General features: G+C 59.7%; 2 protein-coding genes across 4 annotated transcripts in view; one reads left to right on the forward strand and one right to left on the reverse strand.

The window, feature by feature from the left end:
• The first annotated feature begins 946 nt into the window (after nt 1-946).
• On the forward strand, nt 947-10588 carry PRR7 (proline rich 7, synaptic). Its single transcript, XM_049874410.1, has 3 exons — nt 947-1034; nt 9047-9705; nt 9933-10588. Exons 2-3 carry the CDS (start codon nt 9285-9287, stop codon nt 10328-10330), a joined length of 819 nt encoding a protein of 272 aa, XP_049730367.1. The 5' UTR covers nt 947-1034; nt 9047-9284; the 3' UTR covers nt 10331-10588.
• A 175-nt stretch (nt 10589-10763) lies between these two features.
• Nucleotides 10764-13687, reverse strand: part of DBN1 (drebrin 1) — a 38856-nt gene continuing 35932 nt past the window's right edge. For 2 of the 3 annotated variants that reach the window (XM_049874412.1, XM_049874413.1), the window contains 4 exons: nt 13362-13532; nt 12230-12918; nt 11836-11938; nt 10764-11665 (listed from right to left, as the gene is read on the reverse strand). In XM_049874412.1, coding sequence (XP_049730369.1) covers nt 11595-11665; nt 11836-11938; nt 12230-12918; nt 13362-13532 — 1034 coding nt within the window. In that variant the 3' untranslated portion in view covers nt 10764-11594. The remainder of the gene's footprint in view (nt 11666-11835; nt 11939-12229; nt 12919-13361; nt 13533-13687) is intronic. The other variant, XM_049874411.1, reaches the window with a different exon arrangement.

Raw genomic sequence — 13687 nt, forward strand, 5'->3', positions numbered from 1 at the left:
CCAAGCTAAGCTCTACACCTGGACTTTCCAGTTAGGTAAGCCAATCAGTTCCCCTTTGGGCTCAAGCACATTTGATTTGGGGTTCTGTCACTTGTATCTAAATATGACCCAACTCATATAGTGGTGAAGGGTGCTTTGAAAGCGCATCCTAAGTGCAATAAAAAAAAAAAAAAGAGAGAGGCTGAATTAGAAACAAGGAACCCAGTTAAACGGCTGATGGACAGCCAGTCCGACTGGACCTCAGGCCACAGTGGGGCCTCTTGTGTTCTTTCCCTCAGGGTGAGGTGGGGCCGTGGCTCCGGTTGGAGGGCTATGGACTCCGAAGTAGCTCCTCTGGCTTGTGCTAATTCCTAGTAGGCGTGTGGTGATGTGTGCCTGCCGGGGACACAGTGGGAGGGGCCGGAGCGGGGAGGGAGGCCATGTGTTCCTCCGCTGGGGCCACATTGGGTGCCTGTCTGCCCACTGGGTGTGCGCAGTACCTTTCGAAATGTGACTGGGGCCTGGATGTATGTGTGCTGTCCAGGTCAAACTGTATGTGTGTCAGGGTTCTCTTCCTCATCTACTCGGCTGGGCATGCAGTGTGCACGATCGATCGTGTCCGCCAGATCTGCCCGCGAGTGCCTGGCTGCACGGCCTGTTGCCAGGAGCTGCGTGGAGTGTGCATGCTCCGTGAAGGGTGCTGTCGGTGGCGAGAGCCCGGCGCCCCGTGTGTGCCATGTCTCAGCGTGGCAGGTGGGTACAGCGGGCCTTCCCCTCCTCCCCTCCCAGGGAGCTTCCTCGGCGGTGTGTTGCTGGGGGTGGGGGCCCTCTGCCGGCCGCCTCGCTCGCGCGCGCGCACGCCAGGCTCGGTACGCGCCGAGTACGCGCCCGTGCGCGCGCCCCGCGGCTCCAGCCCAACACTAGGAGCCGCTTTCGTTGCCACGGTCTGCTCCCCGGGGCCGCCGTCGCGTCCCCGAGGCTGGGGGCTTTGTACATTGGTCTCGCGCCGCTCGCCCCGAACCAGAAGGACGAGTTCGAGGAGGATGCCTGGGCCCGTGAGTATCGCGGTGGCTTCTGTCGGGCCGGGCGGGGGTGGAGCGCTGGCGGAAGACGGTCGGGGGGCTGAGCCCCTCCCCGCGGGCGGCTCTGCACCCTCTCCACGGGTCGCTGGCCCGGACCCCCGCCCCAGCCGCGAGGCGGACCCTCCCCCAAGCCACACCAGAGGGAGGGAGGGAGCGTGCCAGCGAGCAAGGGAGCCGGAGTGGGGCGGGAGCCGCCACCGGTTCGCTTGGAAACGGTTGCCACAGCAACAGGGTTGCGCTCCCCGGCAACGCGGCTGCGGGGCGGTGACGCCCCCTCCCGCCCATCCCCCACCCCACGCGGGGCAGTAGCCGGGGGCGCAGGGGGAGAGCGAGAGCAAGTACCCTCACGCCCTGGGTGGGCAACCTTCGCCCCTCAAGCCGGTCTGGGTGTGCCTGCCTCCATAGCTCGTCGTGGGTGGGGGTGGGGGGGCGAGCGGCCCCGTGGGCACGAGCTGGCTCCCACGTGGCTGCAGTCGTCGCAGCAGGGCTCATGGGGTGGCTGCAATCATGGGTGTGGGGGTAGGCGCGAGGAGACATGAAGGCTGGGCTGGGGTCTCTGCCCTGGAACCCCCACTAACTACTACCACCACCACCCAGGGCCTTCTCCCGCCGGCAAAACGGCCTGCCCCGAGTTGGGTCCCTCTGAGATGATGCTCCCTACCAAAGGAGAAGCAAGAAGCTCGCATCCCTTCTCCTTACAGCCAGGGCATATGCCAAACCGCGGCATGGGCCAGCGTGGGTCTCTGCCCAAGCCACCATTCTCCCGGTAGGGGTGGGAGCAAAGCGGGCAGGAGCCATTGCTGACCCAAGGAAGCCAAGCCCGAGGCCAAATGGGAGCGACCCGGCCATTGTTTAGCTCACAAGTGCCCCTTTCTTGTTTGAGCACAATGCCCGACTGTGCTGGGGTGGCATGCAGGTTGACCATCAGGGAGGCCAGCACCACATGGAGGTGCGGGTGCTCCAGGGGAGCTCCTCAGGGAGGAGAATGGCTTCTGAGTCAGAGGAAATGACCTCTGGCTCCCCTCCCAACCTGCTGTCCGCAGGCAGCATGCTGGGCAGAGAAATGGCCCTCCTGCCAGCTCTCCCAGGCCTGACTCAGCAGATGCCTGCCACCCACAGACCTCAGACCCACCATCCCGGCTACCACAACCACCCCTGGGTTTCCTTTCCTACCCAGGGAGATGTCCTGAGCCCCAGCAGTGACCAGTGTCTGGGGCACTTGAGGCCTTGACATGTAATGCCCTTACATGGATGGAGCCCTGGGAAGCCGGGCCTGAGTCTCCCAAAGGCAGGAGTATGCTTGGAGTTATTCACAGACTCCTTTCATCCCTCCTGCTCTGGGTGAGACCTGTGTTGAGTTCTTTGCATCGATAACCCCTTCATTATCCCAACAATTACACAAGGTAAGTTATTACCCCCATTTCAGAGGTGAAGACTCTGAGGCTCAGGGAGGGGAAGTGACTTGCCCAAGGTCACACAACCACTGAGTGATAGAGCTAGGTTTCCAGATCCAGTTTCTCTGCTTGCAGAGCCCCTCTCTGCCTGTCACCCATCTCTTTGTGACCCAGGCAGAAAAGAATGGGAGAGCCTTCTAGAGGAGCTTCCTTAACCACCCTTCACATTCCTCTGGTGAGGAAATCCCATGTGTCTTTCAGGCCTTGGTAGACCTTTGCTTTTCCCAGCAAAATCCACCAGATTCTTGCTCCTTTAGATACATATAAGATTGTGCTACTGCTGGGCTTGTTTCCTAGTGCCCTACCTCTCAGCCTCCCTTTATTTTCTCTCTCTGGGTGAGACTGAATGGTGAGGGCTGCTTTCATGTTCTGGGCAGGTTCTGAGGGCTCTGGTTCGGGGTGGGTGGCCACTCAGCACCCATAGGACAGCAGTTCCTGGGGGGAACCCTTGAGGCCCTAGTTGTTGGTTTGTGGGCTCCGTGGCCTGATGGACTTGCCGTCCTGCCTGTGAGGGAGAGAATTTCGCAAAGGTGGGTCCATGCAGTGGGGTACTCAGTCTAGCTCAGAGATTGGAATCCCAAATGTCTCAGCACCTGGGGAGGGGGATGGAATGAGTGAGGTGGGCCAGGCAGCTACTCCACTGTAGTCTTCGTCACCATGTGAGGTTGTAGCTTGGTATGACCAGATTATCCAGTGTTCAAGATAGGCCAGAAATCTAGATCTTTATGTAAAACCTCCTGGTTTTCAAATGCTGGCGGCTCATCAGAATATTTTTCAAAAATAGATTGTGGGCCAACAAAACAGATCAGTGAACTGGGTCTAGCCTGAAGGTTGTGAGTTTGAGACGTCTGGTCCATTGTCAAGTGACAGTTCTTGCTGGACGACCCCACCCTCCCCCTGGCTTTGTGGACAGTGTAGCGCCCTGGGCTGGTTTCCCCATTTGAGCCTCAGAGGCTGCAGGGGGCTGGCGCTTGGTTAGTTACAGGCTGCTGTGTGCATGTGCTGGAGTCTTTGCATACCCTTCTCAGTTGTTCTTCCCCTTGGGACTACCAGGCAGGTCTCATTATTCTTGATTTACAGGTGAAGACACTCCACTCAGGGATGAGGAGAGCCAGGATAGGGCCACACAGCTCTTTTAGGGCAGAAGTGGGGTTTGAACCCGGGGTTCCCCCTTCAGTGCTTGGCATTACACCAGGCTACCCCTCTGAAGAGGGTCTTAATCACCTTCACATGTGTGGCCAAGTCCCTTGGAGGTACAGATAATTATCCCCATGCCCAAATGAGGGGATGGAGGTCGATTTGTCCCAGGTCTCAAGGGAGGAGCCTGGCCTTTGAGTATCTGCCCCCTCCCCCCAGCCCCCTGAGGAGAGCCAGTGCTGAGTACAGTGAACACTGGCCTAAATCAGGCCTCTACCCCCGGCCCACAGGGGTCCAAGTCTTTGTTGTCCCATTTGCAGTTTCCCAATTCCTGGGTCCCTGGCCTAGGGCCATGACTGGGCCACAGAAGTTGCATCCACAGATAGGGTGCCAAGCCAGTGCCCTGGGCTAGCTGAAAATGAGGTGCTGGCCACCTCCGTGCCCATCATCCCTCTCTGGCCTCAGTTCATCTGTCTTGGGGTGGGAGGGGTGTGAAAATGTCACCAGGGTCTCCCTGAAATGCCCTTCCTGCCAGAACAGCAGGCTTTGCAGGTGCCTGGGCTTCACCTGAGCTGGCCCCTAGGTGAGCCTCTGTCCTTGTCTGTAGAATGAGGATGACAACAGCCATCCCCTAGGTGTTACTGAGAGAACAAGTACAAGGGCCCAACAGTGGTCCTGGCCTGTGCAAGGCAGTCAGCAGTTCCCCATCCTCCACCCCACCCTCACTGAGCACATACCACACTCTCCTCCTAGCCTGAGTCCCCTGTCCCTTTGCTCAAGGACCAGCAGTTCCAGCCTCCTGTCCAGGGCTGCTTCTTGTGGCCCAGAGCCCTGCTGCCTGGGATTTCCTGTCCCCTCCTGAGCCCGTGGAGTGCGCCTCCATGTTGTCTTAGTCACAGAGATATATGGCTTCTCAGCTCATTATAAAGCACTCTTCAAGGGGTGAAAGCTTAGCAGTCGGTTCTCTCTCAGGGGCATTTTGGTGAATGGCCAGTATATCCCAGGAATGAACTGGATGCAGACCTAGTTCTTGAGGTGGTCCTTGTCCCACAGCTAAAAGACCAAGCAGGTAACCGGACACCTGCAGCCACTCCTTCCACAAGTGCCTGTGTTCTGGATGATGCAGAGGCAGCCCTCTGGTGTTGGACACAGGCCACTACACAACATTCCTGTGTGATTGGGCTTCTCACCTAGTCCTGGGCTGACTTGCCAAGAGGCTAAGTAGAGAGAGCTGTGGCAAGGGCAGCAAGAGCGGAGTTGCAGGCCAAGAAAGCGTGCTTGCTTCGAACACTCGGCAGCCCAGAGAATGCTTGGCATGCCTTCTGCAAAGGGACAGGGTGCCCCAAGGTGAGACTCAAAAAGCCTTGGCAGGAGCTCATGCTGGAGGCAATGATCTAGTTCAGTGGTTCTCACTGGCCTCTGGTCCCTGGACCAGCAGCATCAGCATCTCCTGGGAACTTGGGAGAAACGCAAACTCTCAAGCGCCCCTTCGGACATCCTGAGTTGGGAACCCTGGCAGTGGAGGCCAGCACTCTGTTTTAGCAAGCCCGTCATGTGATTCGGATGTTTGCTCAAGTTTGAGAGGCACTAATCTAACCCATGTTAAGGAGTTGGCCTGTGTCTTGAGCGCAGTGGGAAATTGCTGGAGGGTTCAGGCAAGAGAGGGATGGGATGAAACAGACCACGTGGAGAGTAGTCAACCTGGGCAGGAGCACAGGATGAAGCAGAGAGTGGCAGCAAGGATGCTGAGGGATGAGGGTGACCTGGCCGAGGTGGTTGGCAGAGGGGACCGAAGACAGTGGACAGATGAAGACATGCTACACTGAGATGTGGAAACAACATGACTGGGTGGATGGAGTGAATGATGGGCCCTTTACTGAGATAAAGGACCCAGCAGCAGGTCTGAGGTTGGGGTGCTGGGGTCATTCATGTGGAGGGTAATGTGCTTGGTGCCAACAGCAGTGCTTGGCACATAGTAGGCACCAGGCCCTATAATAAGAGATCTGAGTGACCGTGGGAGTCATGTAATCTCTTTGAGCCAAGTTTCCTCATTTGTCAAACGGAAAGAATGTTCATCTCCTTCATAGGAAGATGTCGAGAATTACTTGTGGTGTCCAGCCCTATGGCAGGGAGTACCTTGGGGACACACACATCCCTGTGTCCTCTGCTCGGAGCTGCCATCCTCAGAGCTAATGTCTATTGGACACCTCCAAGCCCTTTACATGGATTAGCTCCATCTGCACCACAACTGTAGATGAGGAAACTGGAGGTCTCACTTTCATCCCCCTGTTGGGTCCCCATGAGTGTGTGGCGTAAGAAAACGATACTAACCGATATGCTCAAAAGCACTACCAATAAATCAAGAGGGCATCCTAAAAAATTGTTCACAAAGCCTGCAGGAAGGGAAGGGAAGAGAAACAGAAAACAAATAATAAAATGGCAGACTTAAGGATGGGTCCTTCTGAAGGGCAGGCTCCTGGTCCACAGCTGGGCAAATGACTGGTGTTTGTGGGTAACAGCCAGGAGGGGTGTGGGCAAGGAGAGTGGCTATGAATCAGAGGCTGTTAGACAGGGTGTGAGTCCGCAGGGCTCCCCAGCCAAAGAGGAGAGCATGCAGGAAGGCACGGAGGGTAAAGGGGCACCGTTTTTTTTTTTTTTTTTGTCGGGGGGAGGGTGAGAAGTTTGGCCTGGCCAGGTGAAGCATTTTGAAAAGTCTCCATGAATCTCTTGATGCTTATCTACTGAACACCTACTGTGGGTTTGATGGGAAGATACTCAGCAACTCCTGGGGACAAGATACAGGGAAGGAGGCAGGGCCTCCTCCAGGCTGAGTGTATCCCCACTGAGTGGAGCAACAGCTGAGGGAGGTGTGGTTAGCATCACATACCTGCTTAAACTGGGTGATGGAGCCACAGTGGGGTCACAGGGCCCCCTCAGCTGTGAGACCTAAGCAAGAGACTTCCTCTTTCTGACCCATCGTTTCTACATCTGTAAAACACGGCAAAGACTCCTGGCTGAGGAGTGACAACAGGGTCAGATTACCCAATAAGCAAGGTACGCATGGGCTTAATTGTGCTTACTTAGTAATCTGTAGTGCACAATTTCACCCATTTGTGCACTGGGTACATTGTCACCTGGGTGACAATCTTAGGTGTGGCCTGCCCTAGTCTGGCCTAACGCCCAGCCCACTGAGCTGGACATCTCAGAGCTTGGTCCATATCCTTTGTTCCTTGTGAACCATGGACCCGCCATGCCATCCATCCTTCACCTTGAACTCCTTTCCCACCCTTGAGCTATTTCACGGAAACTGAGGGCTGGTGGCCAGGAGCACCAGGGCCTTGGCAGGAAGGAGCAGGAACACTGAGAACTGGCCCATCGGCCCTGTGCCCCCACTGCCACTAAACCCTCGTGTACCAAGTGCTCACGGGCACCAGGCTTGTCACAGACATCTCACTTGTCACATAGTGGAAAACCTTTGGACACAAATTTGGGGATTTACACTCAGGCTCAAATTTTAGCTCCTCCCCTTATTAGCTGTGTGACCTGGGGCAAGTCATTTCCCTCTCTGAACATGTCTCCTCATATATCAAATGGGGCACAACCCCCAGTGACCAGGAGGTGTTGAAAATCACGTAAGATTCTGCATGTAAAGGGCTAGAACCAGGCCCGACAAACACTAGATGGCCTCTGGCAGATACTTCTAATTCAGGTAAATCCCATCATCTCCAACCCTAGAAGTGCCTTTTCTGATGCAGAGCTGTTCCTGCCCTGCAGGCCAAGGGGCCCCCTTGTTAGTGCAAGTGTCCTCAGAGCATTCCTGAAAATTCCTGAGGGTTTGGGAAAAGGAGAACAACAGATTTAATTAACTCTCAGTGACTGGCAGCATCGTGTTTTTATCTGGGCTTCGTCACCATGGCAGCCTCATGGTGGGGTTGTTGAGGGGGCGGGCAGAGCTATTGTTCCTGCCATTGTCTGTTCTGGAATGAAGGCCCAGGAGAAAGAGACTGGCACAGGCACCAAGTGGCACATGGCTGGAGGCAGCCATGGAGTCGGGAGCCATCTGGGGAGAAGCCGGGGCATGCTGCCCCGGCTTCTCCCCAGATTGGTGGACCAGTTGGAGATGGCTTAATCTAGAGCCTCCCAGCTTGGGGCTGAGGCCTGCCATGGCCCCCAGAGCTGAATGCCTGTGTGCCTTCTGCCTACTGAGGGTGGGAGGGCCCTTGGGGCTCCTGCAAGAGGCCCCCGAAGTAGCTCAGGCAGCAGCACTTTCCCCCCTGCCTAGGCTGGGGTTCTGCCACTTGCCATCTACACAGCTGATTGCCAACCCACTTCCTCATCTATAAAATAGGAATAATTGCACTGACCCCGCAAGGTTCATTTCTGTTCTGTGAGAGTGGTGAACAGTTGCCAACCACTCCTCACTCCCCAGAGTTAGGGCTCCCCCTGCCCCCCCTCCCCATGCATATACCTTAGGATGCACAGTTCCCCCTCAGCCCTGGCTGTGGAGGAGGTAGAACTCTGGAGCGGTTCAGGACCGGGGGGTCCGGAAGACAAGCTTCTGAGTGCCACTTACTTTTCCTCCCTTCTTCAGAGGGAAGGGAATTGGGGAAGGGGCCTGGAGCTGGAGAAGCAGAGCCAAGAAGGCTGTGCATGGGTAGAGGGTGGGGGAAGCGGAACTGGAGCTGCAACCTGGCAGGCGGAGGCGCCTAGAGGAAAGGAAGCGAGGGACGCTAGGAACCAAAGGAGAGAGGCGCGCTAGGCAGACAAAGGCAAGGTCCGTGTCACGCAGTAGCAGACGGAGTCCTGAGTCTGAGCCCCCTGAGAGAGCGGCAAAGACCGGGAGGCCGCGGTGCAGGACCGGTGTTCCGTGCATTGGGCAGTTACGGGTGGGGGTGGGTATAAATAAGACTGAGAGCGCTGGCGGCTGCCAGGCACATGCACGGGGCTGTAGCCCAGGCCAGGTTACTTGTGGGGCTCTCGGAGGTGGGCCACCCTTTCCCCGTCCAAACTCCTTATTAGCGCCTTAGGGGCCGGCCCGCAGGTCTCTGAAAACCTTTCCGAGCTGGAGTACCCGGTGCCCCGGGGACGTCGGTGGCCAATCTGTGCGCGCTCAAGGCCTGAGTGTAGCCTCGCGCGCCCCCTGCTGGTTGGTCTAGCGTCCCCCTCCGCACTCCGGCTCAGCGGCGGTGGCGGCCCTGTCTCAGATCCGGGGAAACCCTACCCGGGAAGCCTCTAGGAGTGATGTCAGCCTCTTCGGTGACGTCACCGGGCCCCTCGGGGAGTGCGGGGGTTCCCGCAAGGAGGCTTTCCCGGGACTGCGCAGGGCGCGGGGACGCACAGGGACGTCGTCAGGGGCCGCAGCGCGCCTTCACCGCGCCCTGTGTCTGCCCACAGGTCTCGCGCGGCCCTGGGTGAGGCAGCCCGCACGCCCGCTGGCGCCATGGGAAGGAGCGGGCGCCGCTACTGCCCCCCGCCAGCGCGCGCACTACTTGAGCCCAGCCGCGGGCAGCCCCCGGCCGCGGGCCCCCAAGTAACGCTGGCGGCACCTGGGAGCGTGGCGCGGGCCCGGGGCCACGCAGAGGAGAGCAGTGTCCAGTGAAGCAGCCGAGGACCCGCCGCCCGCGCCGCCGCCATGGTTATGTCCCAGGGCACCTACACGTTTCTCACGTGTTTCGCCGGCTTCTGGCTCATTTGGGGGCTCATCGTTCTGCTCTGCTGCTTCTGCAGCTTCCTGCGCCGCCGACTCAAACGGCGCCAGGAGGAGCGACTGCGTGAGCAGAACCTGCGCGCCCTCGAGCTGGAGCCCCTCGAGCTCGAGGGCAGCCTGGCCGGGAGCCCCCCAGGCCTGGCACCACCACCGCCACCACCACCACCGCATCGCGGCCGCCTGGAGGCGCCAGCGCATGCGCACCCGCATGTGCACGTGCACCCGCTGCTGCACCACGGGCCCGCGCAGCCACACGCCCACATGCACCCACACCACCACGCGCTTCCGCACCCACCGCCGCCGCACCTCTCCGTGCCGCCGCGGCCCTGGAGCTACCCGCGCCAAGGTAAGAACGACCTCCGCCGGGAGGGGCCCCGGACACGGGTGGGCGGGGCCCCGGCAGGGGGCGGGCTCACTAAGACGGGCGGGGCTTCCGCCGAGTTGCTTTCCCGAGTACGGAGGAGGGAGGAGCGGGCTCCCTCGCGGTGGCCCTGGGATTGGCGGCTGGCCAAGGTCTCTGCGGGAGGCCGGGGACGGGTGGCCTCATTCTTCGGACCGCTTCCCACTCCGCAGCGGAATCGGACATGTCTAAGCCCCCGTGCTACGAAGAGGCGGTGTTGATGGCCGAGCCGCCACCGCCCTACAGCGAGGTGCTCACGGACACGCGCGGCCTCTACCGAAAGATCGTTACGCCCTTTTTGAGCCGCCGCGACAGCGCGGAAAAACAGGAGCAGCCGCCGCCCAGCTACAAACCGCTCTTCCTGGACCGGGGCTACACGTCGGCGCTGCACCTGCCCAGCGCCCCGCGGCCCGCGGCGCCATGCCCGGCGCTCTGCCTGCAGGCGGACCGCGGCCGCCGGGTCTTCCCCAGCTGGACCGATTCGGAGCTCAGCAGCCGCGAGCCTCTGGAGCACGGAGCTTGGCGCCTGCCGGTCTCCATCCCTTTGTTCGGGAGGACTACTGCCGTATAGAGGGGCGCCCGGCGTCCCGGCCCCACCCGCGGACTCTTGGCCAGACTGCGGGGCTTTTTAAATGCTTCCCTGGGACTTGGGGGGGGGGAGGATTTCTTACCCTGTTTGTTACATTTTGAGGATAATAAAGGTGTGTGATCTGCTTTGGTACAAGCGGAGGGGGTGGCCACTGCTTGCGCCCAAGGTTCAGCCAGAAGGCTTGTGGCCTGGCGCGCCGGGGCCATGGGACATTAACATTTTGTCTGGCTACAGGCTGGCCTGAGGGTGTATACGTGCTAAACTCGAGGTCAGCCTTCAGGGACGAGACTGGTTCCCGGGAGTCCCAGACCCTGCCATGAGATCTCTCATAAGGTGTCCGTCCCTCCCTCTGCGGCCTTGGAGGCGGGAGGAGTTTGGGGAGGGGGTCCGGGCGGGCGGAACACCCCAGATAAGCCCCTGGAGGCCCGGAGCAGCAGGCCTGAAGGGATCTGGATTTCTTTATTAACAGACATGAGCACGACCCGTTACAGAAGTTTGTGCTTTCCAAAAAACAGTTACTGAACGTGAAAAAGAACCCAAGCAAAGAGGGAGGAGTCAGGGAGGGGCCTCCCAAGCCCCCGCCCCCCCAAAGCCCTGACCTGAATGTATCTGAGGGCCTCCAGCCTGGGACCTGCCCAGCAGGAGGGGGCAGGAGAGGGCAGGGAAGCCGAGGGGCCCCAGCTGGGCCTGCTACTTCCTTTGGGCCAGGCAGGGAGGGGTCAAGAGAAGGGCAGGGAGGGGGTCCCAGGGAGCCAGAGCCCACGAGCCATTTATTGCCATGTTTTAAAATTCGTGCAAAATATCTGAAGCCCTGGACAGAGAATACAAAGTGATATTTTTCCAAGAAACATAAAACTAGGAAAAGAGGTGGGGGCACATCTTCCCACCAGAGCTCCCCCGCACCAGGCCCCAAGCAGGGGGAGGCCCACCCCGGCCAGCTGAGCAGGGAGTTCTAAGAGCTACAATCTGGACCGGGTGGGGAGAGGGTGGAATCTGCAACAGCGTCTCAACTACCAACGGGAGGAAAACCAGTCAACTGTACAAGTCTCCTATCCACTTTAAAAAAAAAAAGAGAGAAAAGCTGTCAAAGGCCCTGTGGGTGGGGAAGCGGCCGAGTCTGAGCCAGGGCCGGAATCCGGAGTGGGTGCCAGGCGGAGCTGCTGCGAGTGCAGGCACGACAGGCCGTCTGGCCAGAGGCCTGGAAGTGGGCGGCCTTGGCGAGGGCAGCCTTAGGGCGGGTGCACCACTAGTCTCCACCCTCGAAGCCCTCCTCCTCTTCTGGTACAGGGTCTGCATCCCAGCAGGTGATGTCGATTTCTAAGGGGTCGGGAGGGGGGAGGGCCGTTAAGGAGATGGCTCAGCAGATCCATTATGTCCCCGACCCCTGATAGGCGTGCTGGTCCCCGTCTGCACGTGGGGGTTGCCTGCTCACCCACAAACCCAGCACTCCCGCCTAGATCCCTTCTCATCCTCCATCCCAAGACTACCTGGAGGCTTGCTGTAGAACACAGGAGGCGGAGCCTTCGCACACAGCTCTTCTGATTGGGCAAACTCCTCCTCCTGTGATTGGCTGAAGTACCCCTCACTGGCCTGCAGGGGAAAAGCACCAGGTCGCTGGACCCCACCCTCCAGGGCTAGGGGTGACCTACCAGGCCCGAGCCCGTTTCCCCAGCAACCGGCGATTCCATCAGCGGTTGCCTGGGAAACACAGATGCCTGCCCTGGGAACAAAAGCAGAGCTGGCCAGTGAGGGGGAGTGGACTGGCGCTTCACCCCAATAATATCGGTCACAGAGAAGGGAGGTGCTGCTGCAATTCTGAGAAATGCAGCTCTGCTGGAGCCCTAACCAGCACCCCTCCCCCCAGGCTGCTTCTGTCCCCACCTGGGTCCCTTCCTTCTGGGTGGTCTCGCCATTGGTCAGCATGTGGGGCTCTGGCTCCGGCTCTTGATCTAGCTCCTCTAGAGCAGAAGGCAGAGCTGGGGCCTGGGGGGCAGCCAGGAGCTCCCCTTCTACTTCCTCTGGGTCACAGAAGGTGGCTGGCGGCTCAGGAAGCTCATCAAAATTGAGAAGGTTGGCACAGCTTTTGCTCACTGGTGGCAGGGGCTCCTGATCCACCTGGTCCAGCAGGGGCACCTCTGCCAGAGGGACCTTGGCACTGGAGGGTGGTGTGGGGGCCCTGGGCTCGGCCTGTGGCTCCCAGGCCTGGGGTGCAGAGGCCTCTTCCCCGTTGCCAGGCCATAGGTCAATGAGGCTGGCAGCAGCAGGGGCGGCTGTGTTGGCAACAGTGGCGTCAACCTCGGCAGTGTCGGTTTCGATGGTGTCGGCTGCGTCAGCTGCAGAGGTGTCGGCTGCAGTGGTGCCGGCTGGAGGAGGCTCCAAAGAGGTGGCCAGGACAGCCTGATCTGGAGACTCTATGAACATCAAGTCCTCCGTGGGGCTGCCCTGCCCCCGGGGAGTCTCCCTTGACAGAAGAGACTCCTCCACCAGGCTGGCCCAGGCCTGAGGGGCTGCTGCTTGGGCCTCCTTGCTGGTCTCTTCACTCTCCAGGCAGGGGCTGGGCTCCTGGGTCTCTGTGACAGCACAGATCAAGGAGAGAGCTATGATCTGCTCCCCTGGGGATTGGATGGAGACCTTACCATACCCTAGCCACCCCTGAGGAGTGAGGGAGTCAGGGACTCCAGGAGAGGACTCCACTCAGCCGTCCATGGGGAACACTTTCCAACTGGGCCAGAGGGCAAGCATGCTGCACCAGCTCCACCAGGCTGCCTTGACTCCACTCAGTACCCAGAGGAAGAAAGGCCCGAGCCCCCTTCAGAGCTGAGGCCCTGCAACTCAGAGCAGGCAGGCCTGATGGTGCAGCGCAAGGGCTCCCCCCTGGCCACAGCAACCTCCAGGGCAGTGCAGTCTTGATGATGGGCAGCCCAGATCCCTGGGGAGTTGTTACCATGGCAACCCAGGGTTGCCAGCCCAGGGGCTGATGGGAGACCCCAGGCAGGTGGGGCCCCTCACTCACCTTGGGCTGGTGGTAGTGGTGGTGGCAGTGGTGGAGGCTGCAAGGATGTGACCTCATCCAGGGCCCGCTCGATCTGCTCAGCAATAGGGGTGGAGGCCGTGCTGGAGTCGGATGGGCTCCGGGCAGGTATGGGGGTGGGAGCCATCCTCCGGTGGCTATCCAAGTGGCTGCCTGCGGAACAAAGCCCCAGGCTGGTCAGCAAGGGCTGAGGAGCTGGGTGGGACCAGGACTGTTCACCTTAGGGCCTGGCCAGCACCTCCTTTCTGGAGTCTGGGTGAAGGCTGTGAGCTCCCCAGGGGCCAGACCACAGCTCCAAACCCTATAAG

This window comes from Elephas maximus, chromosome 2, assembly GCF_024166365.1.
Source record: "Elephas maximus indicus isolate mEleMax1 chromosome 2, mEleMax1 primary haplotype, whole genome shotgun sequence".
NCBI classification, from domain to species: domain Eukaryota; kingdom Metazoa; phylum Chordata; class Mammalia; order Proboscidea; family Elephantidae; genus Elephas; species Elephas maximus.